Genomic DNA, 27,746 nt, shown 5'->3' on the forward strand with positions numbered 1-27,746 from the left:
CTCCCGTGCAGGAATTGCTCGCGATCGAGGAGTAATGTGTAATAGCCGCTCCTATCACTCATGGCTGCCTCGCGTGTCGCAGGGGACAAAATTGGACTGTTATTAGGTGCCAGTTGTCTGCATGGGTGCTTTTAAATGCGGATGAAACTCCACAACAACCAAACAGAATTGTGCATATTTGTGAGCAGAGGCGGCATATGCGCTCGTTAATATCACGTCACTGCGTGAGGGTCTCTGTTTACAAACAAGGCCCGTGTTGGCGTGGGGGCTGTTGGGATGGTGGTGGTTGGGAGGGGGGGGGGGCTTTGGGACAACGCTCACCCCCGTTACCTTTATTTCGTGTTGTTTTGAGGCACCACCAGCGAGCACTGTGGGCCTCTGAGGCAGAGGTCGCAACCGGGTACCCGATACCCGTACCCTACCCGATACCCGGCTACCCGTACCCGGCCGGGTACGGGTAGCCGTTTGCGACCCTGGTGCGGACGGGTACGGGTAGACCGTGAGTCACTGGTGAGTAACTGTTTGTCACTCATTTCCCAACGTCTTGTCTCTTCTCACAATTCAAGTTCCTAGAATCAACCCACCCGCGCCTGCAACATGGCTTCATCCCAGAGGTCGCAATCAGGTACCCGATACCCGTACCCTACCCATACCTGACCGGGTACGGGTAGGGTACGGATACGGCCGGGTACGGGTACAGGTACCCGTTTGCGACCCTGGTGCGGCCGGGTATGGGTAAGGAATCAAAACCCATTTGCGACCTCTGCTCTGAGGTCAGGCTCAAGTGTGACGCGTTCTAGGCGGCCACGGGAACAGCGCGTGTGCCCATGACGGGCACCGTGGACGCTAAACAGAGATGCTCTGCAACAAAGGCCGACTTCCAGACGACGCTGACTCACTCCCCCCCCCCTAAAAAACATAAACATGTCCACGTCATCTTTTCATTTGTTCGTTCAGGAAAAAAAAGGCTTCAAATTATAGTGGGATGTTTGGCCAATTTCATGAATGTATTTATTGTGCATGGGAGTAAACCCCGGAGAAACCCCACGTATACGGGGGGGGGGGGGGATATCACTCAAAGCTCCATATAGATGAATTAAAGAATATCTTTGCTGTCCTGTCATCGCCAGGCCTCCTCACAAACAAATGAGTTGGGAGTCTCACATGTCTCTGTGATCCATCAACCCAAGCCTCCAAAATTTAATTGTGGCGTAAAATAACCCAATTCTAACCCAAACCTGCCTCTAACCGAACCCTGATTTTTTTTTAAATCCAAAACTCAGTCCTGATTTATTATAGAGCCCTACCCTTTGTACCACCTTCTCAAAAAGCTAGAGAATATAACTATAATGTTTGTCCCCCAGTAGTGCCTGGGGGTATAGAGGAGGGTGAAAATCATTTCTCGCATCCAGCTAGGCTCCTGGTACAGGTTCATTTTCATCTGAACCAAATCGTATTGGTGACCAGCTTATGAATAAGCAGCGTTTTAGTACTTGCGTTAAACGTAGTTTTTTTTCATAGGCAGTCACTGACACGCTTCGTATTCCTCCCGCCGTCTCCTCAAAGTGTCTCCTCAAAATGTTTTCCCAAGAGTATTAATTGGGAAATTGTCAATTTTGAAAAAGGGGAAATATTTATAATGGTGAGAAATATATGTGTTGATTGGGTCCGTTGTGTGCATTGCCTTGACCATAGTTCAACTGCGTATGCTGGTTGAGTTGGATCATTGTGTTATTTGCAGATGTGTCGGTTTTTACTCACATGTCCTTCCTTGGGTGGCTTTGATAAATGGGAGATGGAAGGGTCACGTGGTGTGGGAGCTTACCCCCCTCCCCTAAGGGAGAGCCCCAAACCGTATGTAATAAGGAAATTATTATTTTATTTCTGGGTGCACAGCACAGAGATTGGGATCGGTGGCATCCGAGCCGGAGCATGTTGGTGACCACCTGTGAAAAGCAGGTTTTAGCCCGAGCACTAAAAGCTCGTCTCTGTGTAATGTCGTTGCACGCGTGTGGGCAAGTAAGACATGTGTGGGCACGAATGTGCGTGTGCGCTTTGTGTGCTGCCCCCGAGGGTAGCCTTGCTGGGCACGCACACTCCTCTCTTTGTCTCTGTTGTTTGTCGCCCAGGTCAGCTCAGGGGCTAGCCCAGGTATGCACACCTCCCCGTAGTGGCCGGGCGTGGCCGCGTCCGTAATTGCTGGTCGAGAGGGGGTTGTGTTTTGTGAGCTGTCCTTCTGTTGTAGGTGCCATGGTTATGTGCGAGTCTGTCCCATACAAGGGTCTGTGGTTTTTTTGGGGTTTTTCGTCGAGCCTGCTAATTGCATTCCCACTTAATTTTGCATCAAGTTTTGATAGGTCCGTGTATTTGGCTTAAGAGTGAACTATACATTTTTTGGTCATGGCAAACATCAGTTTGGAGCGATATCTGAATTGGGGCCCCTCCCTTTTTACCGACCTGCACTGATCGACATGGCGAAGTATAGTAAAACAACCCCCATAACCTATCCGGTGTGAAGACTCCCAACACCAGCAGTGGTCTGACAAAGGGCTGTAAAGAAAAATTATTATTCTCTATCTCACCTAACCAGCTTCCCAGTGTTGTGTGGCTTAGCATGATTGGTCACCAATATCAATGTGAGAATCCTAAGGACTTCTGAGAGCTCTGCATCTTCTGTTTTATCTCTAGACCAAAGACATGTTATGAAAACCTTTTAGTGGCAGTGGCATTTCTGCTTCTGTTTAGGCATGCTGGCAGCATTCATCGGTGTCCTTTATTCTACCAGGTGAAAATGGAATGGGATATGTTAGATGTTGCATTCGCGTTTCAAAAAAAATATTCTTTCCAATTTTCAGTAAAAATTTGCAGATGCCGCCTTCACGATGAGACAAATCCAGAAGATTTTTTTCGGCCATTTCTATGTACCTCTGTATGTTAAGCTTCTTTCGCACCGTACGTAGCCAACCATGCTAATCGGAGGTATGGGGGAAGGACAACACACTAAACACATAAAGCAGTTCTAAAGAAATTAGTTTTCAATCGAGATTTACAAAATGCATAGCTCCAGTGGCTTCTTAATATCGGACGGAAGAGCGTTCCAGACGGCCGCAGAAGCACATTGGAAAGCGTGTGATGCAGTGACCATCTTTGTTGGATGACTAGGGATCTCCCACGCAATCTAGCTGGGTAATTGGCTAAACGGGATATTTTCCATAACAAATAAATATTGATTGATTTGCATGGGAAACCTAGGGAAATATTTTTCAAGTTTGTAGTTATGCCAACATTTATGTAGCGTATGAGAGGCTATGATTTACAAGTCGATTTTGCACGAATGATATTGTCAGTTATTTACCTATGAAAGCCTCACTGAGTCTCAGGATTATTTCCTGCATTGCGATGTGTGGACACTTCGATTCAGTGAGTGTGTGACTCATGAGAGTGAACAAGAGTCTTCAGAGAACGCACATACGTACGTGGGGACGACACGCAAAGGTCCACATGGATTCGATCCACAGCATCAAATCAGTGAGTGAACCAAATCCATCTGTGGGGCCCGAACCCATTGCGGTGCTGCTGTCTCTTCGCACGTCTGAGCTCTAACCAGACTTGACCCCCTCAAAACCCTCTGAGATGGCGCGAGATTGGGGGGCGTTCGTGGTGATTTGGTCACGGGCAAAGTATCACAGGAAGCCGGCGCTGTATTCCTGAGACGTACAATGGCTTGTTCACGACTATAAAAAAATACCTCAACACATGAATCAAATAACACTGCCTTAAACGAAACACAATATATAATCGGCAACATTTTTGGGGAATGGCGCTTGTTCATTGCACATCACTACGAGTCTCTGTGTTCACTAACAAGTCTCTATGAGTGTGGCTCGCAGTTTTCTCAACAGGCAGCCCTCTAACTGTGCTTGCTAATTTAAAATGGATATATGTTTTTAATAAAAAATTACTTAAACACATACTGCTCTTATATCTGTGGTTTTGCAGCCGGTATACTTTCTTCAGACAGCCAAATAGCCTGCCGATGGGCAAGTCTCATCCTATTTTATTGGAGGCTCCTCATGCATTCCTGTGTGTGGCGTATTCGCGAGAGAGAAAGAAAAAAACGAAGCAAGGCTTCGTCTGTCCTTGATGCAGCCAGGTGAAGCTGCACAGCGTCTCACGCTTGGTCCCGATTTCACGTTGCATTGAAAACACAGCGCACAATTGCATTGCGAGTGTACTACGCACGCATTTCACATGTTATAGGGTTGTGGAGGTGTCCCTTACAGACGGGCCCAGACTTATCTTCCACGTGCAGACTGTAGGTGCAGCTGCTGCCTTTTCTCTATACTCGTGCGTAAGCGCTTTCGTCGAATTTGCACCCTAAATGATATAATATTACAATTTACCTTCCATAGCCTCACTGAGTCCCAAGACTCTTCAAGGAGAGTCATGCTACGATGGGATTTTTGGGCCAGAATGTCATGAATGAATGTTTGGCTTCATACGGGAGGACACCTGAGTACCTTGGTGATAACCACCATGCATATGAGAGGGCGACACTGTGATTTGGTCTGTGTGATTCGTCGTGTGATTTACGATACAGGCGAGTGTTCAAAATGTGTGTCGATTTGAGAAGTGGCCAGAGACGTATGTCAATGTATGTTGAACTTTTTTCACACCGTACGTAGCCAACCGTGCTAATCGGAGGTGTGGGGAAGGACAACAAATTAAACACAAATAGCAGTTCTATAGAAATTAGTTTTTTATTTAATAATTAAAAGTGCATACAGTAGCTTCAGTGGCTTCCTAATATTGGAAGGAAGAGCGTTCCAGACGGCCGCAGAAGCGCATCTGAAAGGGAGCGTTGCAGTGACTCTCTTTGTTCGATGGTTAGCCAAAAGCCGCTGCTGCGAGGATGGACCGGAGTTTGCGCGATGGTTTATGCTCCTTGACGAGATCAGCAAGGTACAAATTGTGGTTTATTTGTGGCCGGCATATTGTGTGTGATGAGTGCGACCTTGTAATGTGTTCGTTCAGTGGTTGGTGTCCGACTCGTCTGGGGCTCGCTGCCCCCATGAGTCGTTTGCCTCGTTGGGCCGGTCACCTCGCTCTCAGGTGGCACTGTAATCCCGCCGGCTCGTCTCTCCCCGGTGCCACTTTGTGACGGCTCCCCTTAGGCACACTTGTGCTTAATTGACAAAATTTAAAGTGCCGGGATTAACACAGCCAGTGGCCGCCATTTCAATTTGCCCGAGAGAATGCCCACGGACGTCTGCGGCGAAAGATAAAAACGAGCTCATTTTACGGCGCACGGTTACCCTGCGTGTATGGCCCGTTTTGTTAATCCCGCTCGCTCAGTACCATCACATGGACTTGAGCCCCCTGAGCCACTCGGTAACCCAACCCCCCCGCCCCACCAAGGCAGTTTTTTCGTTTGCTATATTTTGAGTTTTAGTTTTTGTTGTTTTTATATAACACCTGGAGAAAACCACGCATATAAGAGGAGGAGGACTTGAACTCCAGGCAACACACTGCCCCCCCCCCCCCTTCAGTTATCGGCAGATGGTTCTGTTGTATTATTTAGCTGTTGGTCATAGAGCCATCAATTCAAGACCCCCATTTCTGCACGATTCACCAACCCCCAAAAGCCATATGTAAAGCCTTCACACGGCCGGGCTTGTTGGTATAACACATCCAATTGACCTTGAAAATTATTATTATTATTTTTCAAACGTTTTCACGAGAAAATATTCCACGCAAATAAATTTCTGCGTCGCCTTCAGGGGGGGGGGGGGGGTGGGGGGCAGGTGTTTCCGTGCGGAGCAGCGGCGTGGCGACGACTCCACAACTCTTCTCGATCGCGTCCAGAGACGCAGTAGCCGGTGAAGCAGTGCGGCACGCGCGATTGGGACCGGTGGGGGCGGCGGGGGGGGGGGGCGCCGCGGCCGTGCGTTTTTCCACGTAATTACACCAGCAAAACAGTGCGGCACTCGAGTTTCCGTTGGCAGGGCCAGCAGCTGGCTGGGCAGGAAATCCCTAACAAACTGTTTATGCTCTCTCTCTCTCGTTCTCTGCTCCCTCCTGCCCTCCCCTCGGGAGGCCGCAATTATTGTTGTTTTGCTCCGCGCGCTCGCGCTTGCGAAGTGCACTTCGGGAACGACGGCGCTTCGGCGAGATCCGCCTGCTGCCGTTGGCGGTGGGCTGCCGTTGACACGTCTGTGAGGTGTTGATCTCGCGACGTGCCTTGCGCACGCCAGGGAAGCGGGGTGGTGCGGATGGAGGTGCCGCGGATGACCGCGCACCATGTTACCATCCACCTTAGCGCGATTGGGAATTGGTATCTGGACCTTGACTACGCCTCCACTATCAGCATGTAATAATCACCTGGAAAAGTATTTGAACATACGCCATGATGTACATCATCTCACAAATTCACATATGCAGATGACCTAGCCCTTGCTGCAGGGGGCACAAACTTTATAAGAGGCATATTGGAGGCATATTTCATCAATTTATTTTGCAAAAACGGTCACTGCATTGCGTACTTTCGAATGCGCTTCTGCGGCCATCTGGAATGCTCTTCTTTCCGATATTAGGAAGCCACTGGAGCTATGCACTTGTAAACCTAGATTGGAAACTAATTTCTTAAGAACTGCTTTTTGTGTTTAGTTTGTTGTCCTTCCCCCGCACCTCCGATTTGCGCGGTTGACTACATGCGGTTTGAAAGAAGTTCAACATACATACGTCACTGGAAACTCCAAACGAATCCCTCCAAATAAGCGCTTTCCACCTCAACAATCATGCAGCTGAAGACCACGCTTGACGTGTCCTCATGATGCCCCCCAAGATATCATTAATAGAACCCTGACCTTCAAACACCACATAGAACAGATCAGGCTAGCACCCCTCCCCCCACCCCCTTTGTAGATTTCCAAACTAATAAAGTAGTCTTGGGGAATATCACCTTATTTCCTGGCCGAAGGTGGCATTCACATTCTACTCTCCTGCAAATCATAAGGCGAATTTATCAGGGTCACTTTTTTCAATCGTTTGGCAGGGGACACTCCTTCTAAATTGGTGTCCATCTCGCAAATCCAGTGAGTTGTGACACTTAACAAATCCAACATGTTGTGACACTTCCTCTTGGGGGAAAATCCACACCGTGCTGTGTTGTGAGTGTCACACTTTTCCCTCGACTCTCACCCCCTCAGCGCTGTGCGTTTGCTTGTGTTCTTGGAGGAGGCGTTGTGCTCTTGCGTGCATACTTCCTCCACCCTTAGATCTCGCTCTGCTCGTAAGCCGTGAGGGGTTGTGGGTAGAGCGTTGAGTAAGTCACATGCAAGGGGCGGGCGCTCGGCGCCTTCTCGAAAGGCTTCTCTGCGCTGTTCGTGGCCCGTTGCGATTCATGACTGGGAAAAAAAGACGTTTTTCCCAAAGTAGAAAGCCTAATTACATCTATTTGAGGGAAAGCGGTAGACCCATTCTCACCGTTTACAATATCTCACACCCGATGTTCGGAGGGCCGTTAGATGCTGCAATGATGAGTTGTGGCCGCGGGTTGCTGAACAGATGGAAATATCCTGCGATCGCTGTGAAAAAAAGTGACTTTCAATGCCCACCCCCTATTATCCTCATGAATGAAATGAGTGGCAATATGATCTCCGACTCCGAAGATCAGGTCCGGAGATTTGCCGAGCATGTCTGGACGATGGGCGGGGGAGGGCGAATCCCTTCTGTGGATGTGGTTCATGAAGGACACTGCTTACCAGTTGGAGGAGCAACAATGGAGAAGCGAATAATGAGCAGCTCTCTGGGCGCAAAAGAAACAGCAAGACCATACATTGGGGAGTACAGGCAGTGCATCTTGCAAGTCATGTCGGTCACCTAACCCAACAACATCTGAGTCTGTCTCGTGACCTCAGGCCCCTAACCCTGACATGGCCCCAAATTGACATGTTTGGAACCACAGTTAACAGAGCGTGAAGGAACGCCATCTAGTGCTCAGGGGGGGAAGAGGCCGACCTAAAGTGACTCGAGAATTAGTTCCATGGCATCCCCTTTTCCCTGGGTTGTGGCTCCTTGACTTGATGTCGGGCTCGGCTGACTGAAGGTGTACCCGTAGGGCATTCCCTCGCATATCGAGGGACTGTGTCGTCTTGTGGTGTGGTCTGATACTGTTATTGCTGTTGTTTTGCCGCCTTGCCTAAGCTTTGGGATTTTGCTGTACTGATGCAATTTTAACTGCTGTACTTGATCTATTTTGCGTACTTAGTATTTGTGTGATTTGTTTACCTTTCCTATCTTTCTTTAACTTAGTTTGGTGTTGTAACTCTTTTACCTGCCCCTACTGGACACCTGTGAAAAAGAGCTTTATTGCTCATTGAATTTCTCCAGGAAGAATACAGATTCTGACTTCAACAATAGCAATATACGATAAATTCTTGGTTCTTTCGGTAAAGTCACGTAGATGGAAAACACAAATCTAATTTAAAAGCAAAAAACCCACGACGTTTCGATCGCAACACAAGCGTTCTTCTTCAGGTGGAGAGAAAAGAGCGGGTAAGCTTCCAAATGCAGCTGCTTATAAGGATTATAAGAATGTGGCTAAAATAGTAATTTAAGACATTAACATTAAAATAATGCTTTCGATATAATTTATTGGTGGAAAAAAGCATCTCTTAATTTATTTTCTTAGCATCATCACCACCACTGCTCTCATTGTGTACAGAAGTTTGTGTGTGCATCTGTGAATTGGAATTGCGATTGAGCGAATATGTGAGTGAGTATGTGAGTGAGTGGGTGAGTAGGTGAGTGAGTCTGTGAGTGAGCGAATATGTGAGTGAGTGAGTGGGTGAGTCTGTGAGTGAGCGAATATGTGAGTGAGTGAGTGGGTGAGTCTGTGAGTGAGCGAATATGTGAGTGAGTGGGTGAGTGAGTCTGTGAGTGAGCGAATATGTGAGTGAGTGGGTGAGAGATTCTGTGAGTGAGCGAATATGTGAGTGAGTGGGTGAGTGAGTCTGTGAGTGAGTGAATATGTGAGTGAGTCTTTGAGTGAGCGAATATGTGAGTGAGTGGGTGAGTGAGTCTTTGAGTGAGCGAATATGTGAGTGAGTGGGTGAGTGAGTCTGTGAATGAGGGAATATGTGAGTGAGTGGGTGAGTGAGTCTCTGAGTGAGCAAATATGTGAGTGAGTGGGTGAGTGAGTCTGTGAGTGAGCGAATATGTGAGTGGGTGAGTGAGTCTGTGAGTGAACGAATATGTGAGTGAGTGGATGAGTGAGTCTGTGAGTGAGCGAATATGTGAGTGGGTGAGTCTGTGAGTGAGCGAATATGTGAGTAAGTGAGTGGATGAGTGAGTTTGTGAGTGAACGAATATGTGAGTAAGTGAGTGGATGAGTGAGTCTGTGAGTGAGCGAATATGTGAGTGAGTGGGTCTGTGAGTGAACCTACAAATGTTGTGTGTCTGTGAGTTAGCGAGTAAAGGTGAGCGAGCGTGCGCTTGACTGAGCGAGCTTGCGGGTGAGTGAGTGTGTTCCTAAGCGCGTGAGCAAGCGTGTGCGCGGGTGAGTAGGTTAGTGAGCGACTGAGCGGATTGGTGCTGATGGAGGCATGCGGAGTGTGTGGTTTGTGGTACCGTGCGCTGCCCATGCTTGCTGGGCTGAAGCTGCCCCCCACCCCCTCCTCCCCTCGTGCCTGTCCTCGCCCCACCTCTCACGTCGCAGTCACTCGCGCTGGGGCAAGATTAAAAAACACAGCCACACACACGCGCACCATCACGCATGCGTACTCACGCACGTACATCACACACGCAGAGACAAAGATCCCCCGTATAGCCTCAACATACTGTTACGGCAAGTGCTGTTAGCGAGCACATATGAAGGCCGGCATGGCACATGAGGGGTGGGGTGGCCGTCTTTGTCTCTCAAATGCCGATGTTTTACGCATTGCATCAGGTACTTATTTGAGGCTGAGTCGGCCTAGGGGAGGTCCAGCAACGGTTCAGATCATTTTCACTGGCATTGGTGGCCGTGAGCGGAAATTGAACTCGGGTCGCCGGGTTCACAGCACATCGCGCGCTCACCGCTACACTAGGGCACAGCACACACACACGCACACACATGCACACACATTGCACTCAACGCATTCACACACACACGCACACACCACAGATGTGCACACGTGCACATGCTCCGAATGTAGGTAAACATATTTAGCACCCACAGAAGAAAAGGACAACGGTTCTCCATTTTAGCTTGAGAATGTTTCTGACAAGCGCTGCGAGACAGCACATCAATAAGCCTTCTGCTAGGCTGACACTGTTAAGGCTGACACCACGCACGCCCCGCAAGCTGCCGTTGTTTCTCACTCGATGTTTATTACGTGACCACAGCACGTACTCATTTTAGGCCGAAGATATCAGTATCCACTGCAGTTGTACACAGCCAGGAATTTAACCGACGTCCGTAGGATCGAAGCACAGTGCAGTACGCTCCACTCTGCCACCACTCCGCACGCACACACACACACAGGCTCGCGTGTAATTGTGTGCACACAAACGTAAAACCACTCGCGCACCTCATCTCGGGCCCGAGTGGTGGCGAGCGTGCAATAATAAGGGGCAGAGGATGGAAATTCACTCTCAGTTCATTTCAGGACATGTTGGTAATGTGCTTGCGCGCGTTAACCCTCGCTGTGCGCTGCAGCGCGCGCACCCGCCGTGCCAAGCTCTCCCCCCCCCCCCCCCCCGAGTTGCCTTCAATGTGCGCTCCTCCTCTGGTTAAACCGCACACCCTGGCCGAGACACCTTCTGGCGCAGCGGTAGGGGCGCGCGCGCACACGTGCGTGCGTCCTCCGTTCCCTACTAATCTCGGGATTAGTCCGGCCCCCCACCCCCCCCCCCTTCGTACCCCATCCCCGAGAGCAGCGGTTCCCGCCAATGTTCGCCCGTCGTCCCACGTTTCGGGGCCCCGGAAGGCCACCGGTCCGCGCCGGATGGGTGGGTGGAGAGCGGGACGGGGCTGGGCCACCGCTGCGGGCGCGCGACCTCGCCATTCAATTGGCTTAAGACCTCGCAAAGGCTTTGGCGGGCGCGTAGCGCGGTGCTTCGGAGGGGGTCGAGGGTTAAGGACGAAACGAGCGAAATGTATTTTGCCGTTAAATCTCCCGGCATTTATGGCTCGCGGACAAAAGGCCGGCTCTCGGCCCCCAGTTTATCTAGCGTCAAGTGACCCCCGGAGCAGCGTGTCACGGCTGCCGATGTGCACAACGGCGCTGCTCTCTGACAAAATATTTGAAAATAAATGGACGGATTTGGAGAGAGACGTGCAGTGCCGGTGGGGGATCCGTGCCTGCAGGAGACACAGGCAGCGCTGAGGATGAAAAACCACGTTTCCACTTCACCACTCATTTTTTTAACTGCCTGATATTTAACACTTGCCGGAATCCTCTATGTTAATCCCGTGCGCTGTGCGCTCGTTGTTGAGCTGACTTGTTTCATGAACTAATTGTGAGTGCTCAGGTTCACCTGCCCACTGCGATCCTCCTTCGCCCGTTGGAAATGAGTGACTTGAACCGAGTTGGGATTATTGAACAACTAACTGCAGCTCAGGATACAACCTCACATGGAATTTCATTTTAAACGACACCCTCCGTCGTTTGACATTGATTTAAAAACGACACGCAGACAAACACTAATCTATCGCTCTTCATATATGTGTTGCAAGTAACAAGGCGGATGACGAAGGAGGTACATTACTTAAACAATGCCAACGAGCTGTTAAAGTGGCACTCCGTTTAAAACAAGAGTGGCTGAGCTGCAGCTGGAACACGCATGTGAATGCCTGCTTGGAGTGACACGGGGGGTTCCGCCGAAGCCTCGGGTTAGCGACGGGCCACATTCCTGACGTGAGCTGCCGGGCTTGCGTGTTCCGTCCTGCCCGGGCCCAAAACTCTCACGCCGCGTGGCACCCGACGCTTCCCCCCCCCCCCACCCCGTGCCCTCGGCAGGCGCGTGCAGGCGTGCGGACGCCTCCCTCGCTTTTGTTTGGGTAATGACTCCCGCTTTGCGATGGGTCCCAGGACGGGCGTGCACGCGGTGGTGCCCTGTCCCCCCCACCTCACCTGCGTCTGGCTGGAGGCGTGGGCTGGGCATCGCGGCGCCGGGAAGCTCGTTGCACGGCTCTCGTGCAACGCTCGCCTCCCCTTTGGCCCGCAAAACTTCCATTGGGCGGCGGCAGTGGTGTTGTTGGGAGCTTCGCGCGCTGTGTGCCCCCCTTTGGTGGCTTCGTCCGCATGGAAGGGAGCGCTGCCATCCCTTGTGAATTATAAATGGTGCAGTGATGCACAGGCGTGTGAAGTAAGCATTTCGATGCCCGTGTGCCTGTGCGCGTGCGAGCCCCCACGTGTCTGTGCTTGTGCATGCGTGCTCGCGTTTGTGACTTCGTGTTCCCACGTTGGTTTTGACCTCAGGTTTTTCCATCCATCGCGCGTGCGTGTACAGGTGCAGGCCGATGAAGCACGATGCCTGGGCAGGGTTGAAATGCCATGCTCCTCCGCGTTTGTGTGCCTCCACTAATCTTTGCCCCATGGCCATTCTAAGAAAAAGTACACATTCCACCATGTGTTCCTGATCCCACTGGCAGAGCCATTCGAAATCTGTGGAAGCGCTAACGTTATGTGTCCAATACCATGCCATGCTGGTAGGGCCATTAGAATTCAACATTTGTGTCCAATACCATGCCATGATGCCAAGGCCATTAGAAATCTACAAGCACCAGTGCTAGCATACTGTCATGTTCACTTGGATGGGGCTTTTACAAATTTGAGTGTTCAACAAGACACACTTTAAAATCACAAACACTAGAAAATCATAGTAATTTTGAGATTCATAATTTCAAATTATAATATAATCAGTATGATTATGGTAATATATTCTGATTCTGATATCATTATTTACTCTGTGTTGATGTGACTATAGACCCAACATAATAGTAATTGTTCTTCATATAATTATTTAATTATCAGAACCTAAAATAAACTTAATAAATTATGATGTAATTTTTAAAATGTATTTTTGAAAATGTTAACAACATTAATAACATTAACACTCGCACAAACACTGCTGCTCACACGCGAACACAAATTGACATTCATCTTAACCTTCACATTAACATTAACCATAACCTTAACATTAATTGTGACCTTAACATTAACACAGATATTACCATTAACTTTAACATTAACTTTAACATTCATGCCTTTGACATTACCTATATTGGCCTTAGCATTATTAGAGGTGGTGCAATCCGCAACCTTGGCGTTACCATTAACACAACACTAACGGCATTGCTCTTAGTATGGGCGTTATTGACATTATTAACATTATTAGGGCTCGCATTAATTGCAGTGTGAGACGCGCGCTGCTGTGGCATAACAGGGATCTGAGCGCCGGCAGGGTGCTGGTGGGGCGCCATCATTAACAGCCGAGCAGAAGTTCACCCTGCGCATGCGCCGGCAAAAGCCGTAAAGGGCAGTTTGCCCCGTGTCTTGTTATCGCAGCGGTTGAGCGCGAGGGTCTGGTCAGGGCAGGCGACGCGCTTGCGGCGATCGGCCCCGGCGAGCGCCGAGAACTCGCCGCGTGTCGCTAAACTGCCCGGCCGCGGCGGCTTGCGCTCGTCCTGACGTGCAGCGTGGGGCGCAGCGGCGGCGGCAGCAGCAGCAGCACGGCGCTGCGGGTAGCGAGGATCCGCGACGGTGCCGTGCGACCAGGCGGCCGCTGTTCCGGCGGGGTCGCGCAAAATTATTGGCCTTCCTTGGCCATCCACAGTTGTTTTACGGTCGAAGTCTTCTGCGGTTTTGGTCAGCTGCACGATTCCGGAGTCGGAAGTGGTGCCGGAACGTTGTTTTCAATGGAGAAGTTTCAGTGCGGTCGTTGGTTCAGCAAAACCTGAAGCCTGTGCAACGACTTGCTTTGTGGCCCTGTTACGTCTGTGGATTTGCATGATTCCATACAGTGCTTAAAGAGAATAGTAGAGTATTAAATAACAAAGGTACAGCTTTGATCCTGTGAGAAGAAAGAAAAGCTGCCTTATTCTTAGTTTGACCCTGATTGCAGCTTATATTGCAGCTTAGTTTCAGGTTATTTACTTTTTATTGTACGCTTACTACGTTGTACCAAAACATTGAGAGGTTTTCCAGCCCAATGTTGTGCTTGTAGTGTGTGGTGTTAGATAGTGAGTTGATTGTGGGAGACAGGATGAGGGCTCTGCTTGATAAGTTATATTGAGTGGCAGGATAACAGATGAAAGCGTAGACTTCAGCATAGGAAACTAAAATATCTTTCAAAGGCATACCATAATGGTTAAAGTCGTAAAAAAAACATAACCAGTGTGAAAAATCACAGTTGTATGATTAATAAGGAAAAGACCTAAAGGTCCGGATTGTAAATGCACTGCCAATTTCTAGTGTTTCTTTAAGCAGCGTTTAACATTTTTGAAGGTAATGGCCAAAAAAACCCAAAACTCATTTACAACTCGTCCTTATAAAAAGTAATGTGATTCTTCTGTCCTCTCAGTAGCTGTCCAATCTGCGAATACCGGACTCGGCTTGACCCAAACGCTAGTTTAGTTTGGGGTACATTTGGGACTTCAGCAGCCAATCCCCCCCCCCCCCGCCGCCTTGCCCCCCGCCCTCCACACTCCATGTAGACATGAGTCAATTGGAAATGCATGCAGCCTTTGCTGTTCCCGACCTTAAAAACCCCTTAAAGAAAATGTTGCATTAATAAGTTTGTTCAGCACCCACAAATTGCTGAATTAGGACTCTACTCAGGAGTGTGAGGATCACCCACGTGTAATTAGGGTAGAGATGGGGGGGGGGGCAGCAGCGGGGGGGGGAGGCGGGGGGGCGTGGAGACGAATGCGTCGGGTGGCCGTGGACTCAGACATCGTTTGCAATTAAGTTTGCTTGAACGAGACTGGCAGCCGAGGGGCGGGAGGCGTGCGAGGCTCAGGCTGGGTTTGACCCTGTCCAGACAGGCGGTTTGAGATGTGGGTTTACCCTCCGCGCATCACTGTCAGCACTGGTATGCCTTCCGAAGATCCCTTAATAATCTCACTTTGTGGAATTGTGCCTGAGAAGGGGGGCAAAGCGCACGGGGAAAGCGAAAACGGAAAGAAATGTATACGACTGCAAGAAATGGAGAGTGAGGAGAGGGAAAGAAATTGCTCGTGCAGGCATCTTGAGCTTGGTTGTCTCGAAAGAGCAGCCTGGGACTGGGCCCTTGACCTCTTAACTCTTGTCAGCGTGGCACAGCTGTTCTTTGGTCAAACACGAGGTTTCGTGACACCTGTAGATAGCGTGTTCTTTTCCGGAGACTGCAGAACAAGCTTGTGTTTTTTTTTGCTAGCTACAGTAGATGTTACACGGCGTGTGATGAGATGTGGTGCATCACTGTGGAGTTGCAGATGCAGTCTTCTAGCGGCGGATTACTAATGACGAACTACGGTGGTGGTGGTGGTGGTGATAACCGAGACAGTGATGGGAGCTGTGTAAATGGAGAAAACCTTGGCACAAGCCACTGAAAATCGTGGCTTTAAGCATAAATGCACCAGCGCTCCTTTCGGCCAGCCGAGGTGATTTGTGCACAACTCATTGGCACCCTATTACATGCAATTGCTGAAGGAAGCTTGCAGCAGCTTGGCGCGAACATTTGTTTTCTTTCTCCCCTTCCTCATTTAAATTCTATTTCATATTCGTGAATATTAAAATAATACGGATAATGCGTTTTTGCAAAATAATGGCCGTTCACAGCAATGCGTGTTTGATGTAAAAAATAATAATGCAAGCACGTTTTGGAAAAAAATTATACATTTGAATTAAAGCACAAAAGGGGGGCGGCACGAGTGGCCCAGAGGTGCACAGTGCCTTGTCTTGCCGTTCAGGGTCAAGGTTCGGTGGGTTTGAAACCCAATCCTGTGCTGTGGCTGTGGACGCTGAATATGCCCTCGTTTTTGAGGGCGCATTAGGACGATTGCACCGCCTGTGCATGGATTTTAAAAGCCCTTAGAGCTCCTTACACCACAGGCAGCAGCAGCAGCAGCATGATGGCATCATGGCTGAGAACGGTGATTTTGGTCCTTAGCGTGTTTGTTAGCTTGTTCCTTAAAATCCAACTTTTTTAGATGCATTCAGTTGCTAAAGATATTAGTCTATCCAGTTATCCTAAATGCTACTGTGGTGCAGTGCATTGCTCGCTCTTTGTTGTGCTTCAAGTGTGCCATTTTGTGCAGTTCGGTTCTCTGTTCTGATGTGCTGTTGATGTGGTGCTGATTGTGCTGTGCATTGTCGTGCTGACTGCACTGCATTGTGGTGCTCATTGTGCATTGCATTGTGGTGCTCATTGTGCATTGCATTGTGGTGCTGACTGTGAAGTGCATTGTAGTGTTGATTGTGCAGTGTATTATGATGCTGATTGTGCAGTGCATTGTGATGCTGATTTTGCAGTGCATTGTGATGCTGATTGTGAAATGTATTATTGTGCTTCTCTTACGATGCAGTCAAAAGTCTCAATTTTGTTTTGCTCCAATGATCATTGAGGCAGTGCTGATCTGCTGTTTACATCCCTGAGCCAGTGGTTTAAATTTGTCTTGTTTATCGACAAGACAGCCACTGTTGTCTTCCCCGACAAATTTTACGACAGAGGGATGAGTCAAGCCCCAACTTGATTCGAACTCACAACCTTCCCATTGTGAGCTGCTCTCTCTCTTTACTGATGGAGCCACCTGACAAGATGTAGCGCGTACCGAGGATCTGCGACGTGGTGTAAAGCATTCGCCGAGCGTTTTTTGTTCGTTGCGACGAAGCCCTAACGGCACGGTTTTCCGTGCGACGTCATGTGCGAGCAGACGCAGATGCGGAGGATTGCCGCTCGGTGGTGCAGGAGCAAGCCACGGCGCTGGGTCAAGCCATGTTCACCCTCCTGGTGGAGCGCTGCTCTCAGCTGCTGGCCACCTCCCTCAAAGGTAAATGGTGGAGCTCGGAGGTGGTGCAGCTGTGTCCGTCTGCCCTTATGCCAGAGGTCTCCTTGCTGGAGAAACAATCTAAAATTAAGCTATTTTTTTTTTTTACCAGGTAAGGCCCACTGAATTAATAGCCCTTTTTCAGAAACGAACTGGCTAAAAACGAAAGTATTTTTAGGTTTTTTTCGGTAAAGTCACGTAGGTAAACATTTTAAATTAATTAAAGTAAAATAAAAATAGAATAAAAATCATGACGTTTCGGAGGCAACACAAGCTTCCGTCTTCAGGTGGAACCGTCACAACACGATAGCTGTATCAAGTAAGAGAAATTCCAACAAAACAGTCCTTGTATATATACTGGTTGAGGGTGGGAGGAGCCAAGGTAGGCCCTGAATATTATTATTGTGAGGTTCGGTGCGGCTGAAGCACGCTGTTAGGAATGAGCCTTTGTTGTGTAGACTGGTTGAACTCGGAGGTTCCAAGAGTTAAATCTAAAATTAAAAACGAAAGCTCAACGAAGTGGCTTATGTGGAAATTTAGAACAGCCAAATACTCTAAATGCATGTTTCTAAATGCGGAGGGAAAAACCGTAGGACCTGCAAAAAATTCACACGACCGCGGGGGAGAACATGCAAACTCCAATACAGGCATCAGGGTCGGGATCGAACCCGCAACCTCCTGAAAACCAGCCAAGGAAGTTAACATCTCGCCACCGTTGAGTTATCGCTCACAAGATGCATATTTGCATCCCCCTGTGCACAGTCGTCCGCCTTCACAGTGAATCCCGACAGAAACGGTCGACATTGCTTGGGAATACATTCAGTTGTTCCCTTCAGCGACATAAATTTGTTGCTGTTTATACTCAGCCTGGAACTTGCTCCCTGCACCCAAACCCAGTCACTCCCATCATCAGCCACGATCAATCCACGGCCTTCAGAAGCCACCTCCACCTCTCATGAACCTGCGGTGCAGAAATCCATCCAGCACCTGTACACGAACCGATTTCCACCGCTCCCATCTCCCCTCCTCTCTCTCGGACGCCTTCCATTCGTTGGCTTTCACCCTGTTATTTCTTCTTGACCGTTGGCCATGAAACCCAGTCACTTATTAAGGTAAAAGCACACGGCAAATTGCCACACGCCACCACAACACATTTGGACCCCCTGAAAGAGTATGTTCACATGCAAATCTTGCTCTGATTTCAACGGAATGCGAATAAAAGGCGGCCAACGCAGCGTGTATCTCACCCGCTTCCACAGATGGGAAGGCCACTCTCGCACGTTGTCACGCGAATGCTCGTTTGAAGCGTGATTATAGCAGCCGCAGCTGCACGCGTTGTTCTGTGGCTGCAGTTCGTGCCTCGTGTGAACACACGTCAGTAATTGGGTGCACAATGATGTTGCTTAAGCGTGTCTCTTTCGCGTGTCTCTTTCCCGTGCTTGTTAAAACCAATTTTTTTTTAAAGAATGCAAATTCATTTTGCTGAATATTGTGAGAATATGTTGCGGTAAAAAAAAAAAACTCCTGTTAATATTTAACTGAAGGATGTTATTTATATTTTCGGTGACAAATTGGCCAAATTAAAAAATATATACTTTATCAGCCCCGAGTCATATTATTCAGCTCGAGTACTAACGAAGAGCAAATAGCCCTCGCTTGAGCACAGCAGTTTGCCTCTCCAAGTAGGAGCTGTTTTGAAATTGAGATTTTAACGATTGCAAGCCTAAAAGTCGTCAAATATGGTGTACACTGCCGTAGCTATGGCGATCGCTCCCAGTAGTTACATTGTGTGCAGCAGTTTAGACGTGTTCTCCTGTAATGTCAAGGGGGATGTTTTCTTTGTTGAGGCTTATCTGCCGGAATACAGCAAAGTCCGTTTGGCAAATGCCATGAAATCTGCTCTTGGCAGTCCCATGTGGAAACTCGCGAGCTTAACTTCACCCCCACAATTAAGCGGCATTTTTGTGCTGCATATTGATGGTGAGGAGTGCAGCAATTTATCTTTCTTGATTTTCATCTTGCATTTATCAGAATGTTCCGGTGACGCCGCCTCAAGGTGTTTAATTGAATGGATGTGTGACATTTCAGTTCCAGATCGGAGTGTGTATGTTTTAGAGAAATCTTATTTTCGATATCTAAATGCTGGGTATGTGTCCTTGGCTCTTTCATGAGCCAATGGGATAAGTGAAGAATCTGCTTGATTTGGTTGCCAATGTATTCGTGCTTGGGATTGGGAATTCACCGCTTTCCGATGTCCAAGTGCCCGGTACAAGTCCTTGGCTGCGCACTCGTCCCCTGGGAGGCCGTGAGTTTCCATCCCAGTTGCCAAGCCTCTGGGCCAGGGCTCGCTCTCAGGATGGGCCTCCAGGCCCCCCTTTCACAGGGGCTGAGTCATCGTGTGCGTGCGTGCCTTATTGCTCAGGGATTTACTGCATGCAGATGGCTGTGCCACGTGGGCTCTGGGTTTGTGACCCGAGATTCAAAAGGTCACGGCCGCCGTGGTCAGAAATGTTCCCGGTGGTGCGCGCTTGGCACCGGGCGTTCTCGTCTCCGGCGCTCGAAGCGGAGGCTATGGGCGCCACGTATCATCATTTTCTAGAGCCCCGCTGCACAGTGGGAGGAAAATGAGCAGCACGCGCACAGCGGGGTAGCATGTTTATCTGCAGCGGTGCGGTGAAGCTCTTGGAACGCAGTGGGTAAGCACAGTGACCTGCAGCGAATCCATCTATATGGGATGTTGGCTGGTTTTGATACAATGTGGGCAGGCCAGCCTCTCAGTGGAAATCAGGGCAAAAAAGAACGACCATCGCTCCAACAGCACGTTTACACACTTGAGCTGTCTGCTGTTTGTCACACCGCGCAGCTGCATCAGTGTAACTTCCAAACTTCTGTCACCTCACTCCCCCCCCCCCCCCCCCCCCGTGAAGATCCCGAGAGACCCGCTGAGTCGTCAATTCTGTCAATGAGGGCCCTCGTACTCGGCTGGGTCACGACTCGCCACACCGTATTGTGTGGGGGACGCTTGGCGATTGGTGTTGGGAATGCACCACAGGCCATGTATAAATGCCATGGGGGCATGTAGGCGTTTTCAGAGGTTAAGCGTCGTATTACCTTTTCCAGTTGCTTATAATTTTCGGAAAACAATCCAACAAAGAAGTAATTTATTTGTTGTATATGAACCTGGCTGTGTGTATGCAGCCTCTCTCAAAAGGCATTAGTGCTATGCGTGTGCACGACAGGTTTTTTTAATCAGCACCATATATGTACTATGGATTCAGAGCATTCAGGTATAAAAATCACGATAATGACAGGTCGTTATAGAAAGACCGTGAAGTTTGTAAGTTTAAACCTACTGGCTTACTGAGCGAATACTCCTACTTCCTTGCTTCTTGAATGCAAATGAATGAGAAGGTAAATCAGAGAAAAAAGAATGATCATTTCCTGCTTTTCAATGAGACTGGAAAGGTATTAATTATCTTTTAGAGCGGAATTTCCTGTGTTTTGTTATTTTTCCCCAACAGAAGCACTTGATGTCATCTCGACTACCGATGTCATAATTGATGGCATCATCGTGGCATTGTGCTGCGATGCCTGTACGGTGTCAAGAAAATGGCAGTGTACAGCATTGGATTCAATAATCTACGTGTGCGGAGCTTTGAGTGTTACCCCCCTCAAATGCGTGTGTTTTCCCTGGGTTCTCTATCTCGGTGCTGAATAAGAGTAACATTTTTAGCTGAAAACGAGTTTTAATAATAATGATGCAATTTATAACGCGCGCAAATTTGCGGCCGTTACGTCCGCAACTCGGAGGCGCAGAGCCAAGCTCAGAGTCGCTCAAAAGCGTGGTTAGAGGTGAGTTTTTAAGACTCTCTCGAAGGAGGCGATTGAGGTGATGCTGCGAATGTGCAGAGGGATAGCGTTCCAGACTGTTGGGGCTGCCACCGAGAAGCGGCGCATAGACATGACCATCCTGGATCTTGGTATCAAGAGGAGGTCGTGAGTCACGCTGCGCAGGCAACTGCCGTTTGCTGAGCTGCAAGTTGTCAATAATGAAGAAAGGTACGGCGGGCAGGCAGATGTGTGACATCATTGAGGAAATTGGAGGTAAATAAAAGGGCATTATTATGATAAGCAAGCAACAATATCTTTTAACCAGGTGAGGGCCCATCGTGCTGGATCAGAGTTACGAAAGCAAAAACGGCCGTACAAGATAGCACAGTACAAATCGCTTAAAATAAAATATGAGAGGAGTGTTATACAGAGATGATAAAATTCCAAACAATAATCATATGAACCCGAGGCTGATCTGCGTATTATATTGATGTCTGTAAAAAGAATGAGCTTTAGGTGGAAGAAGCTATCGTCAGCCTATGTATCGATTAAGATAAAGTAGAGATGGTGATGCTGAAGACTTTTCATCTTTGCGTGAAATTTGGTCCAGGTTATTGGTTAATAGTGTCAGCATATTTAGCCATTCTTAGAAGGTGGACTTTTTCCAAAACTCGGTGGCCCAGGAGAGGTACTCAAAATATGTGTTTAAAGATGGACAGGAAATATTAAACGGTTACCAACATTCAAAACTAGACTGAGTAAATTACATTAAAACAGAAAATAAGTCCAAGCTCGTTCCACCAGCTGCTGAATCGTGATGTGGCTGGAATCCATAGTCTTAAAATCACTCCATCTCTAACCATGCCAAGTCTAGGTTTCTAATACAGCACAGGTTCACTGTCAAGACATGTGCCCTCTGCTCGCATGCACACGTACTTGCTCATACACAAAGATAAAAAAATCCCCTGTATAGCCTTAACATACTTTTCGGACAAGTGCTGTGAGCGAGCGCCTATGAAGGCCGGCACAGCACACGAGGGGATGGGTGGCCAACACGACGCCCGACCGCCTATGGAGACCCAGTGGCGATGTTTACACACCACCGCAAGTACTCATTTCATGCCGAGTCGTGTTCAGGAAGGCCCGAGTAGTGCAGCGAGCTCACCGCTCGCTGTTCTATGACACAAACACAGACAACATGCGAGCACTCAAGACACATGAGTGAACACATGTACGCACGTGAACACATCTGCATGCACACGCCGGCGCGTACTCCTGTGCCGACGTGGTTGCGCGCGCGTGCACGCACACACGCACGCGTTCTTCTCGCCCTCCTGGAATAATGGGATATATGAGAACAATCTGCTCTTGGCGCCGGTGCATCTTTAATGTGAGGAGGCAGGGGTTGAACAGCGTACACAAACATCCTATCGTTTTACCAATCGGTGTTATTGCATCCCATGTACTGTACAGTAAAAAAAAAGTTAATCTGCTGCACCGTGCGCAGAAATATGAACAGCACCTCAGTAGGTGAATGGGCAATAGCAGCAGCAGCAGCAACCATGAGAGGATTTGCAAAGAGTGGACGCTTGATGAGCTGGACCCAACACCGCAACACCGTACCTTGGTGCTGTGCGCCTTACTTCAAACCTTAATAGCGTGTTGCTAACGGCACATACAGCCCACCAGTCAATGCCAGCCTGAGCACTTTAGTAGTCCCATTCTAAAGAATAAGCAGCAGTGCCAAAAAATAAAACCGAACTTGTGCGCACACACTCTTTTAGAATCAAACTCACACTTACAAATGTGCTCCAACCTGCTCGTTTGCCTCTTTGTTTTCTCATTTTGATTGGAATTCGGTTTTCGGAAGCTCAGCAGAATTTCGGATTCGATTTGATCCGGCTCTGATGGATTCGTCCCATTCCCAGCATGTGATTGTGCGTGCGTGTACACAAGTAAGTGTGTGTTTGTCTGTGAATCAACAACGTACAAGCTCACACACAAAGATGCCCCGTCTAGCCTTAACAGACTATTGGGGCAAGTGCTGTTAGCGAGCAGTACCTATGAAGGCCAGCACAGCACATGACTGGGTAGGTGTCCAGCACCACGCCTGGCTGCCTTTGTCTCCTTTTTGGCGATGTTTACACATCGCACCAGGTACTCATTTGAGGCCAAGTTCACCCAGTGGATGCTCAGGACCGGATATACACACGCACATACACAAACAATTAAGTGAGCGTGTATAACGTGTATATACGCGTGTGTAGAGAACTACAATAAGGTTTTGTACACCCACATACGCATCTGTAAATACTTGTGTTACCCCTTTTGCTGGTGTCGCATTTGTTATCATGGAATTCTTGTTTGGATTGTTTTGCATTTTTTTTTGCCAAAGAGAAATGGCAAAAAAACAAAAGAATGCATGGGAAGAGGGAGGTGGGGTTGTAGTAATTGCTCCGAAAGGTCAAGGAATAGTTTGCACCAGAGAATTTTTTTGGAGGAAATTGTTCCTTGCAGGAAAAAAATACACCGGGGTTACTGAGCAACCAGAAAATTTTAATCTTTCATAATTTTCTTCTTTTTTTTTTAGGTTAAATATACTTTGGCAAGCGTGTTTTCATTTTCCCAAAATGTTTACGGTGTCACCGCTTTGTATTATAACATTTTCTGTACGATACATTTTTTATTTTTCATTACTTTAACACTCTTTTTTATTCACTTGTCCACATGTGCAAAAAGTTTGTTTGCAAAGGGATATTTATTTTCCGCTTAATATTTTTTTAAGTTTATTTTCTATTTGCGATTGGTGGTCGCTTCTTGGCACCTATCTGCCTGTTCCTCCCGGTGGGAGCATAAGGAGGGTTAGGAGATGTCCATCAAATGCCTTGCTCCGTCTCATTCTATATATTTATCCTTCCATCCACTTGTATGTAGCTCTACCTCGCTGAGTAGTGCCAAGGAGCATACACCATCACGTGAACTCCGGTCATCCTCGCAGCGGGTTTTGGCTAACCATCGAGCAAAGAACGGTCACTGCATCGTGTACTTTCAGATGTGCTTCTACGGCCGTCTGGAACGCTCTTTCAATATTAGGAAGCCACTGGAGCGATGTTACTTTTAAATCATCTAGTTGAAAACTAATTTCTTTCTAACTGCCTTTTGTTGTCCTCCCGCACGGTTGACTACGTATGGTGCGAAAGAAGCTCAACGTGTATGTATATATCTTTATATACATATGTACGTGCGTAGGCTTTTGATTGGCTAAACTTATGTTGTGTGGAGGCTAACAAGAGGCTCGCTTTAGTAACTCTGTGCTCACACCCTGGTTGAGTTGACTGCACTCAACTTGAGTATCCAGTCTTCTGTGGGAAAAAAAGAGGCTTGCAGTGGCTGTGCTGTAAAGAAATTCCATCTCTGTTGTTCTAAGAATTGTTGGTTAAAGTATTGTTTTCCCTTTGCCTTTGAACGAGCATTTTTGGTTCATAATAGCAAGTAAGTAACGCAATATTTGAATCTTTTTTTTCGGGTTACGGAAAGTACAGTTTTTGCTTGTGACATGTGTTAACGTTCTGGCTCCTATTTGGGGATAATTGAAGCGAATGTTGGCTCGAGACGTAACCCGTTTTTTCGTGTGTATGGTTCGTATTTTTCTAGTATTTCACTTTTATTGCAAATGCAGGCTCGTGCAAAGGAACTTTGGGGAATGTTTAAATCCTTCAGCGTCGCCTTGACCTCCAGTCGCCTGCAGCAGACAGCTGGCCCTCAGTGAGCCGGCACCATATTTTTTTTCTTTTCCAATCCCAGCTGTAAGTCGGGAGTTTGTTGTGGAATTATTGCAAATATTTTCCCCAAAATACACTCGAGGAGACTTGGATAATGACTGCCGGGGGGAGGGGTGGGTGTGTTTGTGGCTGGGCTTGTCCGGGCCATTGCAGGTATGTTACGTGGCGTTTTCGTCGGTTGGGGGGGTGGTGGAGCTCACTGCGAGATTTTCTTCCTACGGGTGCCTGTCGAGTGGCCTCTGCTAGGGCCACAAAGTGTTGCTGTTGGCTTCTCTTAGAATCATCTTCTTGGTTCTTTCGGTAAAGTCACGTAGAAGGGAAATAATAAAATAATAAAAATAAAACATAACAAAATAATTCTCACGACGTTTCGGCCACAACGCAAGCAGCCGTCCTCAGGTGAAGACCAGGTCTGTCGGGGAGACAGACCTGGTCTTCACCTGAGGACGGCTGCTTGCATCCTCAGGTGTCCTCAAGTGAAGACCAGGTCTGTTGGGGAGACAGACCTGGTCTTCACCTGAGGACGGCTGCTTGCGATTCATCTTCTTGGTTCTTTCGGTAAAGTCACGTAGAAGGGGAGACAGACCTGGTCTTCACCTGAGGACGGCTGCTTGCGTTGTGGCCGAAACGTCGTGAGAATTATTTTATTATGTTTTATTTTTATTATTTTGTTATTTCCCTTCTACGTGACTTTACCGAAAGAACCAAGAAGATGAATCTCTGCAGTCACGAAAGCTTTAAATCGAAAAATTCTCTTAGAATATTTAACGGTTATCTCCTCACGCGTGCGGGGTTTTCTCCCTTTAACCAATTTTCCTTCCACGTCGAAAATATCGTCAAAGAAGTTGGTAGGGCATTCCAAATATTGGACCCTCCTGAAAGGACACCCTTTAGGCTCGGTGAGGTTTTCCCAGCTCAATCCAGGATGATTATGGCGATAAAATGCATTAAATGAGTTTCTCTTTAGGATATTGATATTTTTTCAGCGACATTTTCTCCAGGGATGCTGGCATAAAGTGGCCTCGTCTGTAAAAAAAAGTCTTGCAAGCTGATTTCCGTGCTGTCTCTTCCCAGATGCCCAAAGTTTATCTCAGCATCCCCCCACCCCCTCTTGAAGCACGGCACTCAAACAGGGGATGCCACCCAGCTCCCCTCTCCCAGAGAAGACGCAGAGTCAGGGTGTGGAGCCTCCTTTATGAAGCAGACATTGAAACAGTTTATCCACCGAGTATCATGCCGTGATCCAGGGGCACAAACACAGATTTCCCTTGCAAAGCGAGCCTCTTTGCCATGGGTCACCCAATTTAAAGTCCGTGTCAATTAGACAGACCTCTCAATGCGCGCTCTGTCAAGCGAAAGGATTCAGCCCTGAATGGCCAAACGCAGGGAAGGTCTCTGCCTGGTGCCCCCCCCCCCCGACGATAAATCCCCACCGCGTGCTAATGAATGCGCGCGTGTGGCTCGAGCGAGAGAGCGACGTACGAGCGAAGCGCGCTGGTGCCCCGCCATGTACCCATGTTTTTTCTGGCCCTCGTTTGAGATGGGGAATCTGGGTGCCGATCGGAGCGTGCAACTCGTCGCAGCCAGCGTGGTGCGTTTTTTTTTTTAGAAAGACTATGCTTTGGTATTCACCGTGTAATGTTTCAGAAATGCATCCCGGCTAAGGAGGTAGATCACAAAACTCCCACTGAAATTTCACAAATTAGTTCGCATTATAAACCGTAATATGCAACAACGAGGTGCACCTGAGGTTTTCATACATAAACATTTGTTGCGCGATTTGAATGTTTTTTTTTTAGTTTCCCCTTTGATTGTTCGCCGTGCATGTGTGAGTGTGCTTTTTGGCTTGGGCGGTTTTTTTCCATGCATTATTCACGAGTTGCCGCGTTCAAACGCGTAATTAGTTTGTATCGGTGCCTTCGCGCCACGTCCTATACACAATTGTGTGCCCGGCGGCTGAAAGCTCTAAAGCTTTCAGACTGAGGAAACAGGTGGATGTCCCCCCCCCCCGCCCCCCCGCCATCCTGCAGCTCGTTAAGCTGGCGCAAATGAGCTAATTAAATGAAGTGTGTGCGAGGCTAACGAGGATGCGCTGCGGCTCCAGCGTGTCCTCGCTGATGCGTGCGCATCTTTGCCGTGGCGTTGCCCGTGGCTCCGTCACGCGCGGCCCCGCAAGTTGACGTTGGGCCGCGTGGCCCCGTCGTGGTACTGCGTGACTGATGTTCCACAGCGCCGCTTGCCCCCCTTCCTTCTCCGCGGGGCCCGAGGTGACCCTGACGCCTTGCCGTGAGAAATCACGACACCTGCCACCGAGCGCTGGCATCAATAAACCCCCTCCCACTGTCGCGATGTTGCACACGTAGAAGAGCATTGTGGTAACGCGTAGATTCATCCATTTCATCTCTCAGAATAATTTCTTATCACGATGAATGCATGGGATCATGCTGTGAGAATTTATTATATGGCGTTTGTGCATCGTATAAACCTATGTATAGTGGTCTTAATTGAGCAAACAAAACTGTATAGACAGTACGAACAATACAATAATAACCAATCATTAACTCACGACCCCGATTTCTTTGGGGTTGTTGGGGTGAATTGTTACATGGTTGATATAGAATATGCACGAATAATTATTTCGGTTTTTTTGACGCGATACTTGCACTGATAAGGCGTTTCTGGAATGGCTATAAATGGTTCAACTGTGGCGAATCTGTGTGCCTTCAATGTCCTCATAATGAAACCTCTTTGTAACTCATAGTTGTACGGGCACACATTAAACTATACACGTCTAATAGAGTGGGGGGTTTATCTCGTGATTCCTGGCCTGGAATCGTCATTGCATTTTTCAGTAAATATACGTTCAGTGGAATCGCGGGGCACCAAGGCTGTGCTGAGCCTGGTGTGGAATTTAGGTAAGAAGAGACGACCCAACGGGCTCTGGGGCCTGATCTCTTCACCAGAATCACCATTGACATATATAAGCCGATGGCTATGCTATGAGTTTTAAAGGTGATCCTGGTCTATGCCAGTCAGAAGGGAATGGCGACCAAAATCTCCAGTGTCGACCAGAATCACCAGTGAGGTGTATTACGTAGGGATCGGTTATATGTTTCAGT

At 48.2% G+C, this 27,746-nt stretch overlaps 1 protein-coding gene across 3 annotated transcripts in view; it reads left to right on the plus strand.

Annotated features, from left to right (window-relative positions):
- SMG6 (SMG6 nonsense mediated mRNA decay factor) overlaps window positions 1-27,746 on the plus strand; it is a 184,546-nt gene that overhangs the window by 31,153 nt on the left and 125,647 nt on the right. For all 3 annotated transcript variants that reach the window (XM_078873763.1, XM_078873764.1, XM_078873765.1), the window contains exon 12: window positions 16,901-17,017. In XM_078873763.1, the coding sequence (XP_078729889.1) occupies window positions 16,901-17,017 (117 nt within the window). The remainder of the gene's footprint in view (window positions 1-16,900; window positions 17,018-27,746) is intronic.

The sequence above is a fragment of the Lampetra fluviatilis genome, chromosome 37 (genome assembly GCF_964198595.1).
Source record: "Lampetra fluviatilis chromosome 37, kcLamFluv1.1, whole genome shotgun sequence".
Taxonomy (NCBI): Eukaryota; Metazoa; Chordata; class Hyperoartia; order Petromyzontiformes; family Petromyzontidae; genus Lampetra; species Lampetra fluviatilis.